At 33.4% G+C, this 23,669-nt stretch overlaps 3 protein-coding genes across 3 annotated transcripts; all 3 read right to left on the bottom strand.

The window, feature by feature from the left end:
- Positions 1–4,380: 4,380 nt before the first annotated feature.
- TVAGG3_0256670 (cilia- and flagella-associated protein 58-related family) lies at positions 4,381–5,367 on the bottom strand (the record flags this gene model as incomplete). The annotated part of the gene is made up of 1 exon (XM_051228250.1): positions 4,381–5,367. One exon carries the CDS (start codon positions 5,365–5,367, stop codon positions 4,381–4,383), a length of 987 nt encoding a protein of 328 aa, XP_051097980.1.
- Positions 5,368–10,699: 5,332 nt separating this feature from the next.
- On the bottom strand, positions 10,700–11,686 carry TVAGG3_0256660 (cilia- and flagella-associated protein 58-related family; the record flags this gene model as incomplete). Its single annotated transcript, XM_051228249.1, has 1 exon — positions 10,700–11,686. The coding sequence occupies one exon, from the start codon at positions 11,684–11,686 to the stop codon at positions 10,700–10,702; it is 987 nt and encodes a 328-aa protein (XP_051097979.1).
- Positions 11,687–17,017: 5,331 nt separating this feature from the next.
- On the bottom strand, positions 17,018–18,004 carry TVAGG3_0256650 (cilia- and flagella-associated protein 58-related family; the record flags this gene model as incomplete). Its single annotated transcript, XM_051228248.1, has 1 exon — positions 17,018–18,004. One exon carries the CDS (start codon positions 18,002–18,004, stop codon positions 17,018–17,020), a length of 987 nt encoding a protein of 328 aa, XP_051097978.1.
- Positions 18,005–23,669: the final 5,665 nt, after the last annotated feature.

Here is a 23,669-nt window from a genome sequence, read left to right as displayed (position 1 = left end):
GTGTTAGAATACAATTGCCATGACTTTTGTTGTAATCATTTGATCTTCCTGGAAGGAGTTGCAATGGAAGCCAAACTCCACTCCATCCAGTATCAGAAAGCCAGGAAGGAAGTCTTAACCTTGAGAAAGGGGCTTCCTTCTAGGCTTTCTGTGTTACATTGGATCATAATCTGTAGAGAAGGGAGTATTTGCAGATTCTGGCCTCTTATAAGGCCAGATCTTCGTATTTCATTGCTTCCCAGGGCCGGATTTCTCTCCTGCGCCATAGATTCAGGACGGCATTGAGAAAGCCGGCCCTGAGTAATGTAAGCGAGGCTCTGGCCTCTACTAGAGGCCAGAGACTGTGATTATACGTCTTTTCAGGGCGCCGAGTTTTGCGAGAATGTCTATCATGTGGATGATCATCGCAAAACTCGGCCCTGAGGATGAATTTTGCAGGCTCTGGCCTCAGTAGGAGCCAGGGCTTGGTATTGTAGGATTCCCATGGCCGGTTTTCGCTCCTGCCGCCTGGGATAAGGGCGGCATTTGAGAAAGCCGGCCCTATGGATTTAAAGCGAAGCCCTGGCCTTTGCTATGGTCAGGGCCTGTGTATTTCTTTCTTTCAGGGCCGAAATGAGAGGAGATCGTCAATGATGTGGACGATCTCCCTCAAAATCGGCCCTGAGGATTGCATTTGTAGGCTCTGGCCTTTGCTAGGGTCAGAGCTTCGTTTGGTAAGTATCCCAAGGCCGGATTCCGCTCCTGCCGCCCGGGATAAGGGCTGCATTTGAGAAAGCCGGCCCTGGGTATTTAAAACGAAGCCCTGGCCTTTGCTGGGGCCAGAGCATGTATCTGTATGTCTTTCAGGGCCGAGTTCTTGCGAGACTGTCGACATGATCGACGATCATCGCAAAACTCGGCCCTGAGGATTGTTTTTGAAAGCCCTGGCCACTGCTAAGGCCAGAGCTTCGTATGGGCACTCTCTCGGAGCTGGATTCCTCTCCGGCCGCCCTGAATCAGGGCGGTCTTTGAGGAAACCGGCCCCGAGGATGGTTTGCGAAGCTCTGGCCTTAGCAATGGCCAGAGCTTGTGATTTTAATGAAGAGCCAAGTTCCTCTCGGATCGTGCCTAATGAGGACGACCGTCGAGGAACTTGGCTCTGAGGAGATGAATTGTGAGCTCTGGCCTCGATGAAGGCCAGAGTTTTGAATGGAATGTTTTGATGGGATGAGCCAATGCTCAGTAAGCTCGTCCCATCAAAACATTCGATTAAAAATTGAATTAAAAATTATCGTAATCATTGAAAAATTACAACAATATTTTTGAATAATATTATTATATAATAAGAATTGAATAAATTTCTCACAAAATTAAATAAAAATTTCCAAAAAATATTAGAAAATTTTAAAAATTATTGAAAAAATAACAAATTTGATAAGAAAATTAAGGATTAGAGAAATTTAAGAAATATAGAAAATGGTTATTTATTATTGTAATGGGAAATTGAGGATATTTGAGGAGTTTTATACAGAATGTGATCTTTATAATTAAAAGAAATGAAGATATTCAAGAAAGGAGTTTACAAATGCAGGGTAAAGGAACAATACTCTGCATTTGTAAACTCCTTTCTTGAATTGAAATTCAATGAATCACATTCAAGTGAAAAAGTGCAAGCTATTCGAGAAAGGAGTTTACAAATGCAGGGTAAAGGAACAATACTCTGCATTTGTAAACTCCTTTCTTGAATTGAAATTCAATGAATCACATTCAAGTGAAAAAGTGCAAGCTATTCGAGAAAGGAGTTTACAAATGCAGGGTAAAGGAACAATACTCTGCATTTGTAAACTCCTTTCTTGAATTGAAATTCAATGAATCACATTCAAGTGAAAAAGTGCAAGCTATTCGAGAAAGGAGTTTACAAATGCAGGGTAAAGGAACAATACTCTGCATTTGTAAACTCCTTTCTTGAATTGAAATTCAATGAATCACATTCAAGTGAAAAAGTGCAAGCTATTCGAGAAAGGAGTTTACAAATGCAGGGTAAAGGAACAATACTCTGCATTTGTAAACTCCTTTCTTGAATTGAAATTCAATGAATCACATTCAAGTGAAAAAGTGCAAGCTATTCGAGATTTACAAATGCAGTAAAGGAACAATACTCTGCATTTAAACTCTAATTAAAATTCAATAATCACATTCAAGTGAAAAGTGCACCTAATTTACACATATAAATGCAATAATAGCAATATCCACTAAGCACAAATGTAATCTCAATCAAAACACATTATCTTCATAAATGTTAACAAATTTTTCTATTCACACATGTCTAATCATAAATAATTAAGTCTATTCATCATTTATCGTCTAATCAAATATAATTTACATTCTCATTGATAATTGTTATATAAAAATAACATAGATTATATTTCAAATGAGACTCTTAGAGCTTTTCTTATTTTAACATTGTAATAATATAGAATAGCATATAGATATATATGTAATAACGTATATATATGCTTATTTCTCTCATGTTTCGAAATGCAATGTGATATTGCACTCACTTTTTATAGAAATCTACCATACTCATAGGAATGATGACATATACATTTGTCTATCTATCTACGTTGTAAAAACCTTCATTAGCCCTAAGCTCAAAGTTTTTCTCATTCATTGCTTTAAATTGACCAAAAAATTGAATACTTGCTTTAAATTGACCATTCAATTTAAAGTTCGTCCCTTTGTATTTTGGATTTTGGAGGTTCTTGTTGTTATTTCTACAAATTAGATCCTTATTAAAATTGTTAATTTTTCGATCATTAGCGATGTCACAGTTTAAATTGGAAATTCTTTTTCTTTGGATAGTTCACACCCGTAAAAATATTTTTACGACTTTATTATGCGACAAAATACAGACAAATCTTGCAGTGATGAACTTTATGATACAGAACAAAGAGAAGAATAATATTCATTACTAGATGATTAAACCTAATCAATCTTCGGCATATTTAAATGCACATATTAAATTTGAAAAATGCAAAAAAGTCCAGCTGGGATCAATATTTTGGTAGTAAAGATAAATGTGACTATATACAAAATGGGACCGTATTATTATTTGATAATAGCAGTATCAATAATTATTATGTTTTACTTTGTTTCTATAAAGAATGCAAAGAAACTGGCGCAATTTGCATTCAAAGAACTAATAAAGTGTGTACATTACTTGAAGAAACAGTATTTACCAATTGTAGTTCCACCACAGAATATGGTGGAGGGTCTGTTTATTATAACTGCCAAGCAGATGGAGAGTTCGTCCAACATCGAACATGTTATTATGCGTCAATAGCAGAGCAAGCTATGGCATTTGCTCAAGCTGCTAAGCAATACCTTTCTAATAAAAACTATGCAATTGAAGTTTCTGTTCTTAAATGTGGAGAAAATGAAGAAAAAGGAAGTTACACATTTGGTATTTCTTTTGGCGATATATGTTTTGATAATAACAACATCACAAACAACAAATGTATTCATCAATAACTATTGGACTTTTAGGAAATTCGGGTACATATAATTTTTCAACATTTAGAGAAAACGCTCAAATTGAAAGTTTTTCGCTTTTATTTTCCTCTTCAGATTATTCATTAACTCATACAGTTTCGTATTGTAATATTATTGGAAATAAATGTGGAGCAGATAAAAACCAAGTTCTATTTTATTGTATATCCAAAACTAATTTAGATCACTGCATATTTTTAAATAACACTGCAAAATACATGTTTGGGCAAGATATAGATGGTTATAATTCGACTATTTCAGATTCATATGTTGACTCTAATTCAACCACAGGATCAGGAACTGTTATATTTAAGAATATAAAAGAAGGTTACGATTTTAATACGTTTACTCATATATTTAATGAAAACTGCTCAATAGTTTCTCATAGAATAATCTCCCTTAAATCGATTTTTCTTTCAAAGTTTGCAAAAACTGCAACTGCAGGATTATTTTCACGCAAAGTATAGATATAAATGGCAGTATTATGTCGACAAAAGTCGTTATTCTGTTCAACGGCAAAACAAATTATTTAAGCTGTTAAATCTTTTCTTTTTTATAAAAACTTTGCTTTTAATTTTTCAATTTTTAAATGAGGAGAAAACAAACCAAAAGGAAGCAATACATTTCTAATTGGATATTGTGAAATACTAATTAAGAAAAATAACATCGCAAGCAATAAATGCATAGAAATTTCATTGTATCTGGATTTGCAGGATTTAAAAATAGGCGTTTATTAGTTTTGAGAGTGTATGAAATTTTTTTAACTTCAAATGAATTCTTAATATTAAATAAAGTAAATCAAACAATTTATAAAATAACAAATAAAAAAAAACAATATAGAAATAGAAATAATTAAGCACGAAGTTCGGAGACAGTTGGTAAGAAAGGTTTGAGTGCTTGTCGTGATGGATTCCATCCTTTAGGTAAAACTTTCGAAGGACGAGAATTTGTTACTTTCGGAATTACGATTGCTTTGTTTATCTTGTTCCCTTCGATTGCAGAGATAGATTGTGCTGTTGAAGGAACTGAACTGACTGGGAATCCACCGCCAATGAACTTGGCTGTGTTTCCTGCTATTTCTTCTGTTTTTGACTGTGTTGATGACCTCATCTCGTGGACTTTCTTCTTCTCCATGAAATATGATGATTTAGTGTAATTGAGTTCACCACGAACTTCTTCAACACTCTTCTTAAGTTCATCGATGTTACTTGAGCGATCAAACAGCTCTGTTTCGATCTCTTGAAGTTGTTTCGTCTTCATTTCGAGCTGTTCTTCAAGAATTCTAATTTCTTCATCACCGTCATCTTTCGTTTGACTTCCAACTTTCCTTTGTTCGCGAACAAGAAGTTTACGACGTTCTTCACGAAGAACTTTAAGTTTGTCGATTCGATAAAGACGTTCCATAAGTTTGTTTCGGAGTTCTTGTGTCATCTTGAGGAGATTAAGAAGTTCTGGATTCGATGCTTCTAAGAAACGCCATCTGTGGATATTCATCGGCGTTTCAAGTTCATCTTCAAGAGCACGAACACGACCTTGTTGGAAAAGGATTCCTTTCTCAAGATTTCGACATTCCGTTCGTAAATAAACGGAATGTTTCGATTTGTCCATCAATTTCTTCTGTTTTTCAACTTCGGACAACAATGTTTTCTTCAATTCGTCGACTTCATGGCATTTCTGTGTGTATGTTGCTGATTCTGATTTAAGACGGCCTTCAATAAGAACAATCTTCTCTTTTAATAGATCTAATGAATAAATTCTGTCATGAATCTGCTTTTGATAAAATAAGTTATATGTTGAATGCAATTGATTCAATATATTCGAACTCATCAACACTTTCATGAATATAAGAAAAATATGGAAAAAATTTAGCAAACCTATTGAAAATATTATTATTTGAATGATACACAATTTAATTGGGACAATGTCACGCCCGTAAAATATTTTTGCCATAATAATGTTAAAAAATGAACAAAAATCAGAACAAAGGGGAAGGCTACACTTTGACTATCTCAGATTCATATGTTGATTCAAATTCAACAAATGGACTTGTTATATTTAATAATCTAACAATAAACTCATTTTTTAACACTTTTAATCATTTATTTAATGAAAATTGTTCAATAAATTCTGGAAAAATTATCACTTATAATTTTTCATATCTTTCTACATTTGTAAAAACTGCTTCTGCAGGATTAGTTCCATCAAAAAAGTAAAAAAATACGCCATCATTAATTAATATCTTAAGATATTTTTAATGATATGTTTGCATTTGATTCAGATACTTAAATAAAAAGAAAATTTTTGTCAGTGAACAATTAAATTGCAAGTCAATAAGAATACCCTATACATTTTTAAGAGAATGCAATATCCGTCTCCAAAGCTTTTCCATTTCTCAATCTTCATGGAGAAATTGAATTAGTCTGTCTTCCCCACATATTCAAAATTGATTAGTTTCTCCTCTTCTCCTTGGAGAAAATCGAAATGAGCTCATTGGGTGCTTTGACCAAATTTAAAAATTTACCAAATATTGTGTTTTGTCAAGTAATAAACTGACATTTTAAATAGATAAATGTAAAAAATAGTGTATAGTTTTTCATTTTGGAGAAGTTTGTATTTTGGGACGAACTTTAAATTGAACGGTCAATTTAAAGCAAGTATTCAATTTTTTGGTCAATTTAAAGCAATCTTATATGTAGTTTGTTTTAAAGGCTTGATCAATAGCATATGATCAGTACTCGTTGAGTATGTTATGATGTTAAGAGATAATGGATAGTACACTTTAATATTGAAATTGAATTTGGATTATTATGCAATATTCTATAATATATATTATGATGATCATAAGAATGTGTTGTATGTGATGACACTTAAGTATCATTGATATTTTTTAATTATTGAAAAAGTTAGTAAATAATATTTCTTAATGTGGTGTTCTATTCCGTGAATTCAATAATCACTGTTTTAGAATTTATAAGTATAAGCTGAAAATGATAAGCTTAGAATGACAAGCTGATGATGCCGGGATAAAAAATAATAATCTGTCAAAATGGTTATTTTAATAAATAAATATAAGAAGGTTAGGAAATGGACTTTGACCTTGAGAAAAAGCCCATCTTCTAACTTTCAGACGAATTTTGGTTAACATTGCGAGTGTCTGCTGCAAATCTCTGCTGAAGCAGCAGGCACTCGCAATTGTAGGCCATGGCAATTGTATTTATAGTGTTAGAATACAATTGCCATGACTTTTGTGTAATCATTTGATCTTCCTGGAAGGAGTTGCAATGGAAGCCAAACTCCACTCCATCCAGTATCAGAAAGCCAGGAAGGAAGTCTTAACCTTGAGAAAGGGCTTCCTTCTAGGCTTTCTGTGTTACATTGGATCATAATCTGTAGAGAAGGGAGTATTTGCAGATTCTGGCCTCTTATAAGGCCAGATCTTCGTATTTCATGCTTCCCAGGGCCGGATTTCTCTCCTGCCGCCATAGATCAGGACGGCATTTGAGAAAGCCGGCCCTGAGTAATGTAAGCGAGGCTCTGGCCTCTACTGAGGCCAGAGACTGTGATATTACGTCTTTCAGGGCCGAGTTTCTGCGAGAATGTCTATCATGTGGATGATCATCGCAAAACTCGGCCCTGAGGATGAATTTTGCAGGCTCTGGCCTCAGTAGGAGCCAGGGCTTGGTATTGTAGGATTCCCATGGCCGGTTTTCGCTCCTGCCGCCTGGGATAAGGGCGGCATTTGAGAAAGCCGGCCCTATGGATTTAAAGCGAAGCCCTGGCCTTTGCTATGGTCAGGGCCTGTGTATTTCTTTCTTTCAGGGCCGAAATGAGAGGAGATCGTCAATGATGTGGACGATCTCCCTCAAAATCGGCCCTGAGGATTGCATTTGTAGGCTCTGGCCTTTGCTAGGGTCAGAGCTTCGTTTGGTAAGTATCCCAAGGCCGGATTCCGCTCCTGCCGCCCGGGATAAGGGCTGCATTTGAGAAAGCCGGCCCTGGGTATTTAAAACGAAGCCCTGGTCTTTGCTGGGGCCAGAGCATGTATCTGTATGTCTTTCAGGGCCGAGTTCTTGCGAGACTGTCGACATGATCGACGATCATCGCAAAACTCGGCCCTGAGGATTGTTTTTGAAAGCCCTGGCCACTGCTAAGGCCAGAGCTTCGTATGGGCACTCTCTCGGAGCTGGATTCCTCTCCGGCCGCCCTGAATCAGGGCGGTCTTTGAGGAAACCGGCCCCGAGGATGGTTTGCGAAGCTCTGGCCTTAGCAATGGCCAGAGCTTGTGATTTTAATGAAGAGCCAAGTTCCTCTCGGATCGTGCCTAATGAGGACGACCGTCGAGGAACTTGGCTCTGAGGAGATGAATTGTGAGCTCTGGCCTCGATGAAGGCCAGAGTTTTGAATGGAATGTTTTGATGGGATGAGCCAATGCTCAGTAAGCTCGTCCCATCAAAACATTCGATTAAAAATTGAATTAAAAATTATCGTAATCACTGAAAAATTACAACAATATTTTTGAATAATATTATTATATAATAAGAATTGAATAAATTTCTCACAAAATTAAATAAAAATTTCCAAAAAATATTAGAAAATTTTAAAAATTATTGAAAAAATAACAAATTTGATAAGAAAATTAAGGATTAGAGAAATTTAAGAAATATAGAAAATGGTTATTTATTATTGTAATGGGAAATTGAGGATATTTGAGGAGTTTTATACAGAATGTGATCTTTATAATTAAAAGAAATGAAGATATTCAAGAAAGGAGTTTACAAATGCAGGGTAAAGGAACAATACTCTGCATTTGTAAACTCCTTTCTTGAATTGAAATTCAATGAATCACATTCAAGTGAAAAAGTGCAAGCTATTCGAGAAAGGAGTTTACAAATGCAGGGTAAAGGAACAATACTCTGCATTTGTAAACTCCTTTCTTGAATTAAAATTCAATGAATCACATTCAAGTGAAAAAGTGCGAGTTTTCCTAATTTACACATATAAATGCAATATAATAGCAATATCCCACTAAGCACAAATGTAATCTCAATCAAAACACATTATCTTCATAAATGTTAACAAATTTTTCTATTCACACATGTCTAATCATAAATAATTAAGTCTATTCATCATTTATCGTCTAATCAAATATAATTTACATTCTCATTGATAATTGTTATATAAAAATAACATAGATTATATTTCAAATGAGACTCTTAGAGCTTTTCTTATTTTAACATTGTAATAATATAGAATAGCATATAGATATATATGTAATAACGTATATATATGCTTATTTCTCTCATGTTTCGAAATGCAATGTGATATTGCACTCACTTTTTATAGAAATCTACCATACTCATAGGAATGATGACATATACATTTGTCTATCTATCTACGTTGTAAAAACCTTCATTAGCCCTAAGCTCAAAGTTTTTCTCATTCATTGCTTTAAATTGACCAAAAAATTGAATACTTGCTTTAAATTGACCATTCAATTTAAAGTTCGTCCCTTTGTATTTTGGATTTTGGAGGTTCTTGTTGTTATTTCTACAAATTAGATCCTTATTAAAATTGTTAATTTTTCGATCATTAGCGATGTCACAGTTTAAATTGGAAATTCTTTTTCTTTGGATAGTTCACACCCGTAAAAATATTTTTACGACTTTATTATGCGACAAAATACAGACAAATCTTGCAGTGATGAACTTTATGATACAGAACAAAGAGAAGAATAATATTCATTACTAGATGATTAAACCTAATCAATCTTCGGCATATTTAAATGCACATATTAAATTTGAAAAATGCAAAAAAGTCCAGCTGGGATCAATATTTTGGTAGTAAAGATAAATGTGACTATATACAAAATGGGACCGTATTATTTGATAATAGCAGTATCAATAATTATTATGTTTTACTTTGTTTCTATAAAGAATGCAAAGAAACTGGCGCAATTTGCATTCAAAGAACTAATAAAGTGTGTACATTACTTGAAGAAACAGTATTTACCAATTGTAGTTCCACCACAGAATATGGTGGAGGGTCTGTTTATTATAACTGCCAAGCAGATGGAGAGTTCGTCCAACATCGAACATGTTATTATGCGTCAATAGCAGAGCAAGCTATGGCATTTGCTCAAGCTGCTAAGCAATACCTTTCTAATAAAAACTATGCAATTGAAGTTTCTGTTCTTAAATGTGGAGAAAATGAAGAAAAAGGAAGTTACACATTTGGTATTTCTTTTGGCGATATATGTTTTGATAATAACAACATCACAAACAACAAATGTATTCATCAATAACTATTGGACTTTTAGGAAATTCGGGTACATATAATTTTTCAACATTTAGAGAAAACGCTCAAATTGAAAGTTTTTCGCTTTTATTTTCCTCTTCAGATTATTCATTAACTCATACAGTTTCGTATTGTAATATTATTGGAAATAAATGTGGAGCAGATAAAAACCAAGTTCTATTTTATTGTATATCCAAAACTAATTTAGATCACTGCATATTTTTAAATAACACTGCAAAATACATGTTTGGGCAAGATATAGATGGTTATAATTCGACTATTTCAGATTCATATGTTGACTCTAATTCAACCACAGGATCAGGAACTGTTATATTTAAGAATATAAAAGAAGGTTACGATTTTAATACGTTTACTCATATATTTAATGAAAACTGCTCAATAGTTTCTCATAGAATAATCTCCCTTAAATCGATTTTTCTTTCAAAGTTTGCAAAAACTGCAACTGCAGGATTATTTTCACGCAAAGTATAGATATAAATGGCAGTATTATGTCGACAAAAGTCGTTATTCTGTTCAACGGCAAAACAAATTATTTAAGCTGTTAAATCTTTTCTTTTTTATAAAAACTTTGCTTTTAATTTTTCAATTTTTAAATGAGGAGAAAACAAACCAAAAGGAAGCAATACATTTCTAATTGGATATTGTGAAATACTAATTAAGAAAAATAACATCGCAAGCAATAAATGCATAGAAATTTCATTGTATCTGGATTTGCAGGATTTAAAAATAGGCGTTTATTAGTTTTGAGAGTGTATGAAATTTTTTTAACTTCAAATGAATTCTTAATATTAAATAAAGTAAATCAAACAATTTATAAAATAACAAATAAAAAAAAACAATATAGAAATAGAAATAATTAAGCACGAAGTTCGGAGACAGTTGGTAAGAAAGGTTTGAGTGCTTGTCGTGATGGATTCCATCCTTTAGGTAAAACTTTCGAAGGACGAGAATTTGTTACTTTCGGAATTACGATTGCTTTGTTTATCTTGTTCCCTTCGATTGCAGAGATAGATTGTGCTGTTGAAGGAACTGAACTGACTGGGAATCCACCGCCAATGAACTTGGCTGTGTTTCCTGCTATTTCTTCTGTTTTTGACTGTGTTGATGACCTCATCTCGTGGACTTTCTTCTTCTCCATGAAATATGATGATTTAGTGTAATTGAGTTCACCACGAACTTCTTCAACACTCTTCTTAAGTTCATCGATGTTACTTGAGCGATCAAACAGCTCTGTTTCGATCTCTTGAAGTTGTTTCGTCTTCATTTCGAGCTGTTCTTCAAGAATTCTAATTTCTTCATCACCGTCATCTTTCGTTTGACTTCCAACTTTCCTTTGTTCGCGAACAAGAAGTTTACGACGTTCTTCACGAAGAACTTTAAGTTTGTCGATTCGATAAAGACGTTCCATAAGTTTGTTTCGGAGTTCTTGTGTCATCTTGAGGAGATTAAGAAGTTCTGGATTCGATGCTTCTAAGAAACGCCATCTGTGGATATTCATCGGCGTTTCAAGTTCATCTTCAAGAGCACGAACACGACCTTGTTGGAAAAGGATTCCTTTCTCAAGATTTCGACATTCCGTTCGTAAATAAACGGAATGTTTCGATTTGTCCATCAATTTCTTCTGTTTTTCAACTTCGGACAACAATGTTTTCTTCAATTCGTCGACTTCATGGCATTTCTGTGTGTATGTTGCTGATTCTGATTTAAGACGGCCTTCAATAAGAACAATCTTCTCTTTTAATAGATCTAATGAATAAATTCTGTCATGAATCTGCTTTTGATAAAATAAGTTATATGTTGAATGCAATTGATTCAATATATTCGAACTCATCAACACTTTCATGAATATAAGAAAAATATGGAAAAAATTTAGCAAACCTATTGAAAATATTATTATTTGAATGATACACAATTTAATTGGGACAATGTCACGCCCGTAAAATATTTTTGCCATAATAATGTTAAAAAATGAACAAAAATCAGAACAAAGGGGAAGGCTACACTTTGACTATCTCAGATTCATATGTTGATTCAAATTCAACAAATGGACTTGTTATATTTAATAATCTAACAATAAACTCATTTTTTAACACTTTTAATCATTTATTTAATGAAAATTGTTCAATAAATTCTGGAAAAATTATCACTTATAATTTTTCATATCTTTCTACATTTGTAAAAACTGCTTCTGCAGGATTAGTTCCATCAAAAAAGTAAAAAAATACGCCATCATTAATTAATATCTTAAGATATTTTTAATGATATGTTTGCATTTGATTCAGATACTTAAATAAAAAGAAAATTTTTGTCAGTGAACAATTAAATTGCAAGTCAATAAGAATACCCTATACATTTTTAAGAGAATGCAATATCCGTCTCCAAAGCTTTTCCATTTCTCAATCTTCATGGAGAAATTGAATTAGTCTGTCTTCCCCACATATTCAAAATTGATTAGTTTCTCCTCTTCTCCTTGGAGAAAATCGAAATGAGCTCATTGGGTGCTTTGACCAAATTTAAAAATTTACCAAATATTGTGTTTTGTCAAGTAATAAACTGACATTTTAAATAGATAAATGTAAAAAATAGTGTATAGTTTTTCATTTTGGAGAAGTTTGTATTTTGGGACGAACTTTAAATTGAACGGTCAATTTAAAGCAAGTATTCAATTTTTTGGTCAATTTAAAGCAATCTTATATGTAGTTTGTTTTAAAGGCTTGATCAATAGCATATGATCAGTACTCGTTGAGTATGTTATGATGTTAAGAGATAATGGATAGTACACTTTAATATTGAAATTGAATTTGGATTATTATGCAATATTCTATAATATATATTATGATGATCATAAGAATGTGTTGTATGTGATGACACTTAAGTATCATTGATATTTTTTAATTATTGAAAAAGTTAGTAAATAATATTTCTTAATGTGGTGTTCTATTCCGTGAATTCAATAATCACTGTTTTAGAATTTATAAGTATAAGCTGAAAATGATAAGCTTAGAATGACAAGCTGATGATGCCGGGATAAAAAATAATAATCTGTCAAAATGGTTATTTTAATAATAAATAATATAAGAAGGTTAGGAAATGGACTTTGACCTTGAGAAAAAGCCCATCTTCTAACTTTCAGACGAATTTTGGTTAACATTGCGAGTGTCTGCTGCAAATCTCTGCTGAAGCAGCAGGCACTCGCAATTGTAGGCCATGGCAATTGTATTTATAGTGTTAGAATACAATTGCCATGACTTTTGTGTAATCATTTGATCTTCCTGGAAGGAGTTGCAATGGAAGCCAAACTCCACTCCATCCAGTATCAGAAAGCCAGGAAGGAAGTCTTAACCTTGAGAAAGGGCTTCCTTCTAGGCTTTCTGTGTTACATTGGATCATAATCTGTAGAGAAGGGAGTATTTGCAGATTCTGGCCTCTTATAAGGCCAGATCTTCGTATTTCATGCTTCCCAGGGCCGGATTTCTCTCCTGCCGCCATAGATCAGGACGGCATTTGAGAAAGCCGGCCCTGAGTAATGTAAGCGAGGCTCTGGCCTCTACTGAGGCCAGAGACTGTGATATTACGTCTTTCAGGGCCGAGTTTCTGCGAGAATGTCTATCATGTGGATGATCATCGCAAAACTCGGCCCTGAGGATGAATTTTGCAGGCTCTGGCCTCAGTAGGAGCCAGGGCTTGGTATTGTAGGATTCCATGGCCGGTTTTCGCTCCTGCCGCCTGGGATAAGGGCGGCATTTGAGAAAGCCGGCCCTATGGATTTAAAGCGAAGCCCTGGCCTTTGCTATGGTCAGGCCTGTGTATTTCTTTCTTTCAGGGCCGAAATGAGAGGAGATCGTCAATGATGTGGACGATCTCCCTCAAAATCGGCCCTGAGGATTGCATTTGTAGGCTCTGGCCTTTGCTAGGGTCAGAGCTTCGTTTGGTAAGTATCCCAAGGCCGGATTCCGCTCCTGCCGCCCGGGATAAGGGCTGCATTTGAGAAAGCCGGCCCTGGGTATTTAAAACGAAGCCCTGGTCTTTGCTGGGGCCAGAGCATGTATCTGTATGTCTTTCAGGGCCGAGTTCTTGCGAGACTGTCGACATGATCGACGATCATCGCAAAACTCGGCCCTGAGGATTGTTTTTGAAAGCCCTGGCCACTGCTAAGGCCAGAGCTTCGTATGGGCACTCTCTCGGAGCTGGATTCCTCTCCGGCCGCCCTGAATCAGGGCGGTCTTTGAGGAAACCGGCCCCGAGGATGGTTTGCGAAGCTCTGGCCTTAGCAATGGCCAGAGCTTGTGATTTTAATGAAGAGCCAAGTTCCTCTCGGATCGTGCCTAATGAGGACGACCGTCGAGGAACTTGGCTCTGAGGAGATGAATTGTGAGCTCTGGCCTCGATGAAGGCCAGAGTTTTGAATGGAATGTTTTGATGGGATGAGCCAATGCTCAGTAAGCTCGTCCCATCAAAACATTCGATTAAAAATTGAATTAAAAATTATCGTAATCACTGAAAAATTACAACAATATTTTTGAATAATATTATTATATAATAAGAATTGAATAAATTTCTCACAAAATTAAATAAAAATTTCCAAAAAATATTAGAAAATTTTAAAAATTATTGAAAAAATAACAAATTTGATAAGAAAATTAAGGATTAGAGAAATTTAAGAAATATAGAAAATGGTTATTTATTATTGTAATGGGAAATTGAGGATATTTGAGGAGTTTTATACAGAATGTGATCTTTATAATTAAAAGAAATGAAGATATTCAAGAAAGGAGTTTACAAATGCAGGGTAAAGGAACAATACTCTGCATTTGTAAACTCCTTTCTTGAATTGAAATTCAATGAATCACATTCAAGTGAAAAAGTGCAAGCTATTCGAGAAAGGAGTTTACAAATGCAGGGTAAAGGAACAATACTCTGCATTTGTAAACTCCTTTCTTGAATTAAAATTCAATGAATCACATTCAAGTGAAAAAGTGCGAGTTTTCCTAATTTACACATATAAATGCAATATAATAGCAATATCCCACTAAGCACAAATGTAATCTCAATCAAAACACATTATCTTCATAAATGTTAACAAATTTTTCTATTCACACATGTCTAATCATAAATAATTAAGTCTATTCATCATTTATCGTCTAATCAAATATAATTTACATTCTCATTGATAATTGTTATATAAAAATAACATAGATTATATTTCAAATGAGACTCTTAGAGCTTTTCTTATTTTAACATTGTAATAATATAGAATAGCATATAGATATATATGTAATAACGTATATATATGCTTATTTCTCTCATGTTTCGAAATGCAATGTGATATTGCACTCACTTTTTATAGAAATCTACCATACTCATAGGAATGATGACATATACATTTGTCTATCTATCTACGTTGTAAAAACCTTCATTAGCCCTAAGCTCAAAGTTTTTCTCATTCATTGCTTTAAATTGACCAAAAAATTGAATACTTGCTTTAAATTGACCATTCAATTTAAAGTTCGTCCCTTTGTATTTTGGATTTTGGAGGTTCTTGTTGTTATTTCTACAAATTAGATCCTTATTAAAATTGTTAATTTTTCGATCATTAGCGATGTCACAGTTTAAATTGGAAATTCTTTTTCTTTGGATAGTTCACACCCGTAAAAATATTTTTACGACTTTATTATGCGACAAAATACAGACAAATCTTGCAGTGATGAACTTTATGATACAGAACAAAGAGAAGAATAATATTCATTACTAGATGATTAAACCTAATCAATCTTCGGCATATTTAAATGCACATATTAAATTTGAAAAATGCAAAAAAGTCCAGCTGGGATCAATATTTTGGTAGTAAAGATAAATGTGACTATATACAAAATGGGACCGTATTATTTGATAATAGCAGTATCAATAATTATTATGTTTTACTTTGTTTCTATAAAGAATGCAAAGAAACTGGCGCAATTTGCATTCAAAGAACTAATAAAGTGTGTACATTACTTGAAGAAACAGTATTTACCAATTGTAGTTCCACCACAGAATATGGTGGAGGGTCTGTTTATTATAACTGCCAAGCAGATGGAGAGTTCGTCCAACATCGAACATGTTATTATGCGTCAATAGCAGAGCAAGCTATGGCATTTGCTCAAGCTGCTAAGCAATACCTTTCTAATAAAAACTATGCAATTGAAGTTTCTGTTCTTAAATGTGGAGAAAATGAAGAAAAAGGAAGTTACACATTTGGTATTTCTTTTGGCGATATATGTTTTGATAATAACAACATCACAAACAACAAATGTATTCATCAATAACTATTGGACTTTTAGGAAATTCGGGTACATATAATTTTTCAACATTTAGAGAAAACGCTCAAATTGAAAGTTTTTCGCTTTTATTTTCCTCTTCAGATTATTCATTAACTCATACAGTTTCGTATTGTAATATTATTGGAAATAAATGTGGAGCAGATAAAAACCAAGTTCTATTTTATTGTATATCCAAAACTAATTTAGATCACTGCATATTTTTAAATAACACTGCAAAATACATGTTTGGGCAAGATATAGATGGTTATAATTCGACTATTTCAGATTCATATGTTGACTCTAATTCAACCACAGGATCAGGAACTGTTATATTTAAGAATATAAAAGAAGGTTACGATTTTAATACGTTTACTCATATATTTAATGAAAACTGCTCAATAGTTTCTCATAGAATAATCTCCCTTAAATCGATTTTTCTTTCAAAGTTTGCAAAAACTGCAACTGCAGGATTATTTTCACGCAAAGTATAGATATAAATGGCAGTATTATGTCGACAAAAGTCGTTATTCTGTTCAACGGCAAAACAAATTATTTAAGCTGTTAAATCTTTTCTTTTTATAAAAACTTTGCTTTTAATTTTTCAATTTTTAAATGAGGAGAAAACAAACCAAAAGGAAGCAATACATTTCTAATTGGATATTGTGAAATACTAATTAAGAAAAATAACATCGCAAGCAATAAATGCATAGAAATTTCATTGTATCTGGATTTGCAGGATTTAAAAATAGGCGTTTATTAGTTTTGAGAGTGTATGAAATTTTTTTAACTTCAAATGAATTCTTAATATTAAATAAAGTAAATCAAACAATTTATAAAATAACAAATAAAAAAAAACAATATAGAAATAGAAATAATTAAGCACGAAGTTCGGAGACAGTTGGTAAGAAAGGTTTGAGTGCTTGTCGTGATGGATTCCATCCTTTAGGTAAAACTTTCGAAGGACGAGAATTTGTTACTTTCGGAATTACGATTGCTTTGTTTATCTTGTTCCCTTCGATTGCAGAGATAGATTGTGCTGTTGAAGGAACTGAACTGACTGGGAATCCACCGCCAATGAACTTGGCTGTGTTTCCTGCTATTTCTTCTGTTTTTGACTGTGTTGATGACCTCATCTCGTGGACTTTCTTCTTCTCCATGAAATATGATGATTTAGTGTAATTGAGTTCACCACGAACTTCTTCAACACTCTTCTTAAGTTCATCGATGTTACTTGAGCGATCAAACAGCTCTGTTTCGATCTCTTGAAGTTGTTTCGTCTTCATTTCGAGCTGTTCTTCAAGAATTCTAATTTCTTCATCACCGTCATCTTTCGTTTGACTTCCAACTTTCCTTTGTTCGCGAACAAGAAGTTTACGACGTTCTTCACGAAGAACTTTAAGTTTGTCGATTCGATAAAGACGTTCCATAAGTTTGTTTCGGAGTTCTTGTGTCATCTTGAGGAGATTAAGAAGTTCTGGATTCGATGCTTCTAAGAAACGCCATCTGTGGATATTCATCGGCGTTTCAAGTTCATCTTCAAGAGCACGAACACGACCTTGTTGGAAAAGGATTCCTTTCTCAAGATTTCGACATTCCGTTCGTAAATAAACGGAATGTTTCGATTTGTCCATCAATTTCTTCTGTTTTTCAACTTCGGACAACAATGTTTTCTTCAATTCGTCGACTTCATGGCATTTCTGTGTGTATGTTGCTGATTCTGATTTAAGACGGCCTTCAATAAGAACAATCTTCTCTTTTAATAGATCTAATGAATAAATTCTGTCATGAATCTGCTTTTGATAAAATAAGTTATATGTTGAATGCAATTGATTCAATATATTCGAACTCATCAACACTTTCATGAATATAAGAAAAATATGGAAAAAATTTAGCAAACCTATTGAAAATATTATTATTTGAATGATACACAATTTAATTGGGACAATGTCACGCCCGTAAAATATTTTTGCCATAATAATGTTAAAAAATGAACAAAAATCAGAACAAAGGGGAAGGCTACACTTTGACTATCTCAGATTCATATGTTGATTCAAATTCAACAAATGGACTTGTTATATTTAATAATCTAACAATAAACTCATTTTTTAACACTTTTAATCATTTATTTAATGAAAATTGTTCAATAAATTCTGGAAAAATTATCACTTATAATTTTTCATATCTTTCTACATTTGTAAAAACTGCTTCTGCAGGATTAGTTCCATCAAAAAAGTAAAAAAATACGCCATCATTAATTAATATCTTAAGATATTTTTAATGATATGTTTGCATTTGATTCAGATACTTAAATAAAAAAAAATTTTTGTCAGTGAACAATTAAATTGCAAGTCAATAAGAATACCCTATACATTTTTAAGAGAATGCAATATCCGTCTCCAAAGCTTTTCCATTTCTCAATCTTCATGGAGAAATTGAATTAGTCTGTCTTCCCCACATATTCAAAATTGATTAGTTTCTCCTCTTCTCCTTGGAGAAAATCGAAATGAGCTCATTGGGTGCTTTGACCAAATTTAAAAATTTACCAAATATTGTGTTTTGTCAAGTAATAAACTGACATTTTAAATAGATAAATGTAAAAAATAGTGTATAGTTTTTCATTTTGGAGAAGTTTGTATTTTGGGACGAACTTTAAATTGAACGGTCAATTTAAAGCAAGTATTCAATTTTTTGGTCAATTTAAAGCAATCTTATATGTAGTTTGTTTTAAAGGCTTGATCAATAGCATATGATCAGTACTCGTTGAGTATGTTATGATGTTAAGAGATAATGGATAGTACACTTTAATATTGAAATTGAATTTGGATTATTATGCAATATTCTATAAATATATTATGATGATCATAAGAATGTGTTGTATGTGATGACACTTAAGTATCATTGATATTTTTTAATTATTGAAAAAGTTAGTAAATAATATTTCTTAATGTGGTGTTCTATTCCGTGAATTCAATAATCACTGTTTTAGAATTTATAAGTATAAGCTGAAAATGATAAGCTTAGAATGACAAGCTGATGATGCCGGGATAAAAAATAATAATCTGTCAAAATGGTTATTTTAATAATAAATAATATAAGAAGGTTAGGAAATGGACTTTGACCTTGAGAAAAAGCCCATCTTCTAACTTTCAGACGAATTTTGGTTAACATTGCGAGTGTCTGCTGCAAATCTCTGCTGAAGCAGCAGGCACTCGCAATTGTAGGCCATGGCAATTGTATTTATAGTGTTAGAATACAATTGCCATGACTTTTGTGTAATCATTTGATCTTCCTGGAAGGAGTTGCAATGGAAGCCAAACTCCACTCCATCCAGTATCAGAAAGCCAGGAAGGAAGTCTTAACCTTGAGAAAGGGCTTCCTTCTAGGCTTTCTGTGTTACATTGGATCATAATCTGTAGAGAAGGGAGTATTTGCAGATTCTGGCCTCTTATAAGGCCAGATCTTCGTATTTCATGCTTCCCAGGGCCGGATTTCTCTCCTGCCGCCATAGATCAGGACGGCATTTGAGAAAGCCGGCCCTGAGTAATGTAAGCGAGGCTCTGGCCTCTACTGAGGCCAGAGACTGTGATATTACGTCTTTCAGGGCCGAGTTTCTGCGAGAATGTCTATCATGTGGATGATCATCGCAAAACTCGGCCCTGAGGATGAATTTTGCAGGCTCTGGCCTCAGTAGGAGCCAGGGCTTGGTATTGTAGGATTCCCATGGCCGGTTTTCGCTCCTGCCGCCTGGGATAAGGGCGGCATTTGAGAAAGCCGGCCCTATGGATTTAAAGCGAAGCCCTGGCCTTTGCTATGGTCAGGGCCTGTGTATTTCTTTCTTTCAGGGCCGAAATGAGAGGAGATCGTCAATGATGTGGACGATCTCCCTCAAAATCGGCCCTGAGGATTGCATTTGTAGGCTCTGGCCTTTGCTAGGGTCAGAGCTTCGTTTGGTAAGTATCCCAAGGCCGGATTCCGCTCCTGCCGCCCGGGATAAGGGCTGCATTTGAGAAAGCCGGCCCTGGGTATTTAAAACGAAGCCCTGGTCTTTGCTGGGGCCAGAGCATGTATCTGTATGTCTTTCAGGGCCGAGTTCTTGCGAGACTGTCGACATGATCGACGATCATCGCAAAACTCGGCCCTGAGGATTGTTTTTGAAAGCCCTGGCCACTGCTAAGGCCAGAGCTTCGTATGGGCACTCTCTCGGAGCTGGATTCCTCTCCGGCCGCCCTGAATCAGGGCGGTCTTTGAGGAAACCGGCCCGAGGATGGTTTGCGAAGCTCTGGCCTTAGCAATGGCCAGAGCTTGTGATTTTAATGAAGAGCCAAGTTCCTCTCGGATCGTGCCTAATGAGGACGACCGTCGAGGAACTTGGCTCTGAGGAGATGAATTGTGAGCTCTGGCCTCGATGAAGGCCAGAGTTTTGAATGGAATGTTTTGATGGGATGAGCCAATGCTCAGTAAGCTCGTCCCATCAAAACATTCGATTAAAAATTGAATTAAAAATTATCGTAATCACTGAAAAATTACAACAATATTTTTGAATAATTATTATATAATAAGAATTGAATAAATTTCTCACAAAATTAAATAAAAATTTCCAAAAAATATTAGAAAATTTTAAAAATTATTGAAAAAATAACAAATTTGATAAGAAAATTAAGGATTAGAGAAATTTAAGAAATATAGAAAATGGTTATTTATTATTGTAATGGGAAATTGAGGATATTTGAGGAGTTTTATACAGAATGTGATCTTTATAATTAAAAGAAATGAAGATATTCAAGAAAGGAGTTTACAAATGCAGGGTAAAGGAACAATACTCTGCATTTGTAAACTCCTTTCTTGAATTGAAATTCAATGAATCACATTCAAGTGAAAAAGTGCAAGCTATTCGAGAAAGGAGTTTACAAATGCAGGGTAAAGGAACAATACTCTGCATTTGTAAACTCCTTTCTTGAATTGAAATTCAATGAATCACATTCAAGTGAAAAAGTGCAAGCTATTCGAGAAAGGAGTTTACAAATGCAGGGTAAAGGAACAATACTCTGCATTTGTAAACTCCTTTCTTGAATTGAAATTCAATGAATCACATTCAAGTGAAAAAGTGCAAGCTATTCGAGAAAGGAGTTTACAAATGCAGGGTAAAGGAACAATACTCTGCATTTGTAAACTCCTTTCTTGAATTGAAATTCAATGAATCACATTCAAGTGAAAAAGTGCAAGCTATTCGAGAAAGGAGTTTACAAATGCAGGGTAAAGGAACAATACTCTGCATTTGTAAACTCCTTTCTTGAATTAAAATTCAATGAATCACATTCAAGTGAAAAAGTGCGAGTTTTCCTAATTTACACATATAAATGCAATATAATAGCAATATCCCACTAAGCACAAATGTAATCTCAATCAAAACACATTATCTTCATAAATGTTAACAAATTTTTCTATTCACACATGTCTAATCATAAATAATTAAGTCTATTCATCATTTATCGTCTAATCAAATATAATTTACATTCTCATTGATAATTGTTATATAAAAATAACATAGATTATATTTCAAATGAGACTCTTAGAGCTTTTCTTATTTTAACATTGTAATAATATAGAATAGCATATAGATATATATGTAATAACGTATATATATGCTTATTTCTCTCATGTTTCGAAATGCAATGTGATATTGCACTCACTTTTTATAGAAATCTACCATACTCATAGGAATGATGACATATACATTTGTCTATCTATCTACGTTGTAAAAACCTTCATTAGCCCTAAGCTCAAAGTTTTTCTCATTCATTGCTTTAAATTGACCAAAAAATTGAATACTTGCTTTAAATTGACCATTCAATTTAAAGTTCGTCCCTTTGTATTTTGGATTTTGGAGGTTCTTGTTGTTATTTCTACAAATTAGATCCTTATTAAAATTGTTAATTTTTCGATCATTAGCGATGTCACAGTTTAAATTGGAAATTCTTTTTCTTTGGATAGTTCACACCCGTAAAAATATTTTTACGACTTTATTATGCGACAAAATACAGACAAATCTTGCAGTGATGAACTTTATGATACAGAACAAAGAGAAGAATAATATTCATTACTAGATGATTAAACCTAATCAATCTTCGGCATATTTAAATGCACATATTAAATTTGAAAAATGCAAAAAAGTCCAGCTGGGATCAATATTTTGGTAGTAAAGATAAATGTGACTATATACAAAATGGGACCGTATTATTTGATAATAGCAGTATCAATAATTATTATGTTTTACTTTGTTTCTATAAAGAATGCAAAGAAACTGGCGCAATTTGCATTCAAAGAACTAATAAAGTGTGTACATTACTTGAAGAAACAGTATTTACCAATTGTAGTTCCACCACAGAATATGGTGGAGGGTCTGTTTATTATAACTGCCAAGCAGATGGAGAGTTCGTCCAACATCGAACATGTTATTATGCGTCAATAGCAGAGCAAGCTATGGCATTTGCTCAAGCTGCTAAGCAATACCTTTCTAATAAAAACTATGCAATTGAAGTTTCTGTTCTTAAATGTGGAGAAAATGAAGAAAAAGGAAGTTACACATTTGGTATTTCTTTTGGCGATATATGTTTTGATAATAACAACATCACAAACAACAAATGTATTCATCAATAACTATTGGACTTTTAGGAAATTCGGGTACATATAATTTTTCAACATTTAGAGAAAACGCTCAAATTGAAAGTTTTTCGCTTTTATTTTCCTCTTCAGATTATTCATTAACTCATACAGTTTCGTATTGTAATATTATTGGAAATAAATGTGGAGCAGATAAAAACCAAGTTCTATTTTATTGTATATCCAAAACTAATTTAGATCACTGCATATTTTTAAATAACACTGCAAAATACATGTTTGGGCAAGATATAGATGGTTATAATTCGACTATTTCAGATTCATATGTTGACTCTAATTCAACCACAGGATCAGGAACTGTTATATTTAAGAATATAAAAGAAGGTTACGATTTTAATACGTTTACTCATATATTTAATGAAAACTGCTCAATAGTTTCTCATAGAATAATCTCCCTTAAATCGATTTTTCTTTCAAAGTTTGCAAAAACTGCAACTGCAGGATTATTTTCACGCAAAGTATAGATATAAATGGCAGTATTATGTCGACAAAAGTCGTTATTCTGTTCAACGGCAAAACAAATTATTTAAGCTGTTAAATCTTTTCTTTTTTATAAAAACTTTGCTTTTAATTTTTCAATTTTTAAATGAGGAGAAAACAAACCAAAAGGAAGCAATACATTTCTAATTGGATATTGTGAAATACTAATTAAGAAAAATAACATCGCAAGCAATAAATGCATAGAAATTTCATTGTATCTGGATTTGCAGGATTTAAAAATAGGCGTTTATTAGTTTTGAGAGTGTATGAAATTTTTTTAACTTCAAATGAATTCTTAATATTAAATAAAGTAAATCAAACAATTTATAAAATAACAAATAAAAAAAAACAATATAGAAATAGAAATAA

The sequence above is a fragment of the Trichomonas vaginalis genome, chromosome V, assembly GCF_026262505.1.
Source record: "Trichomonas vaginalis G3 chromosome V, whole genome shotgun sequence".
NCBI lineage: Eukaryota > Parabasalia > Trichomonadida > Trichomonadidae > Trichomonas > Trichomonas vaginalis.
Note: the sequence above shows the minus strand (reverse complement) of the source record. Positions and strands in the feature narration are given on the sequence as shown.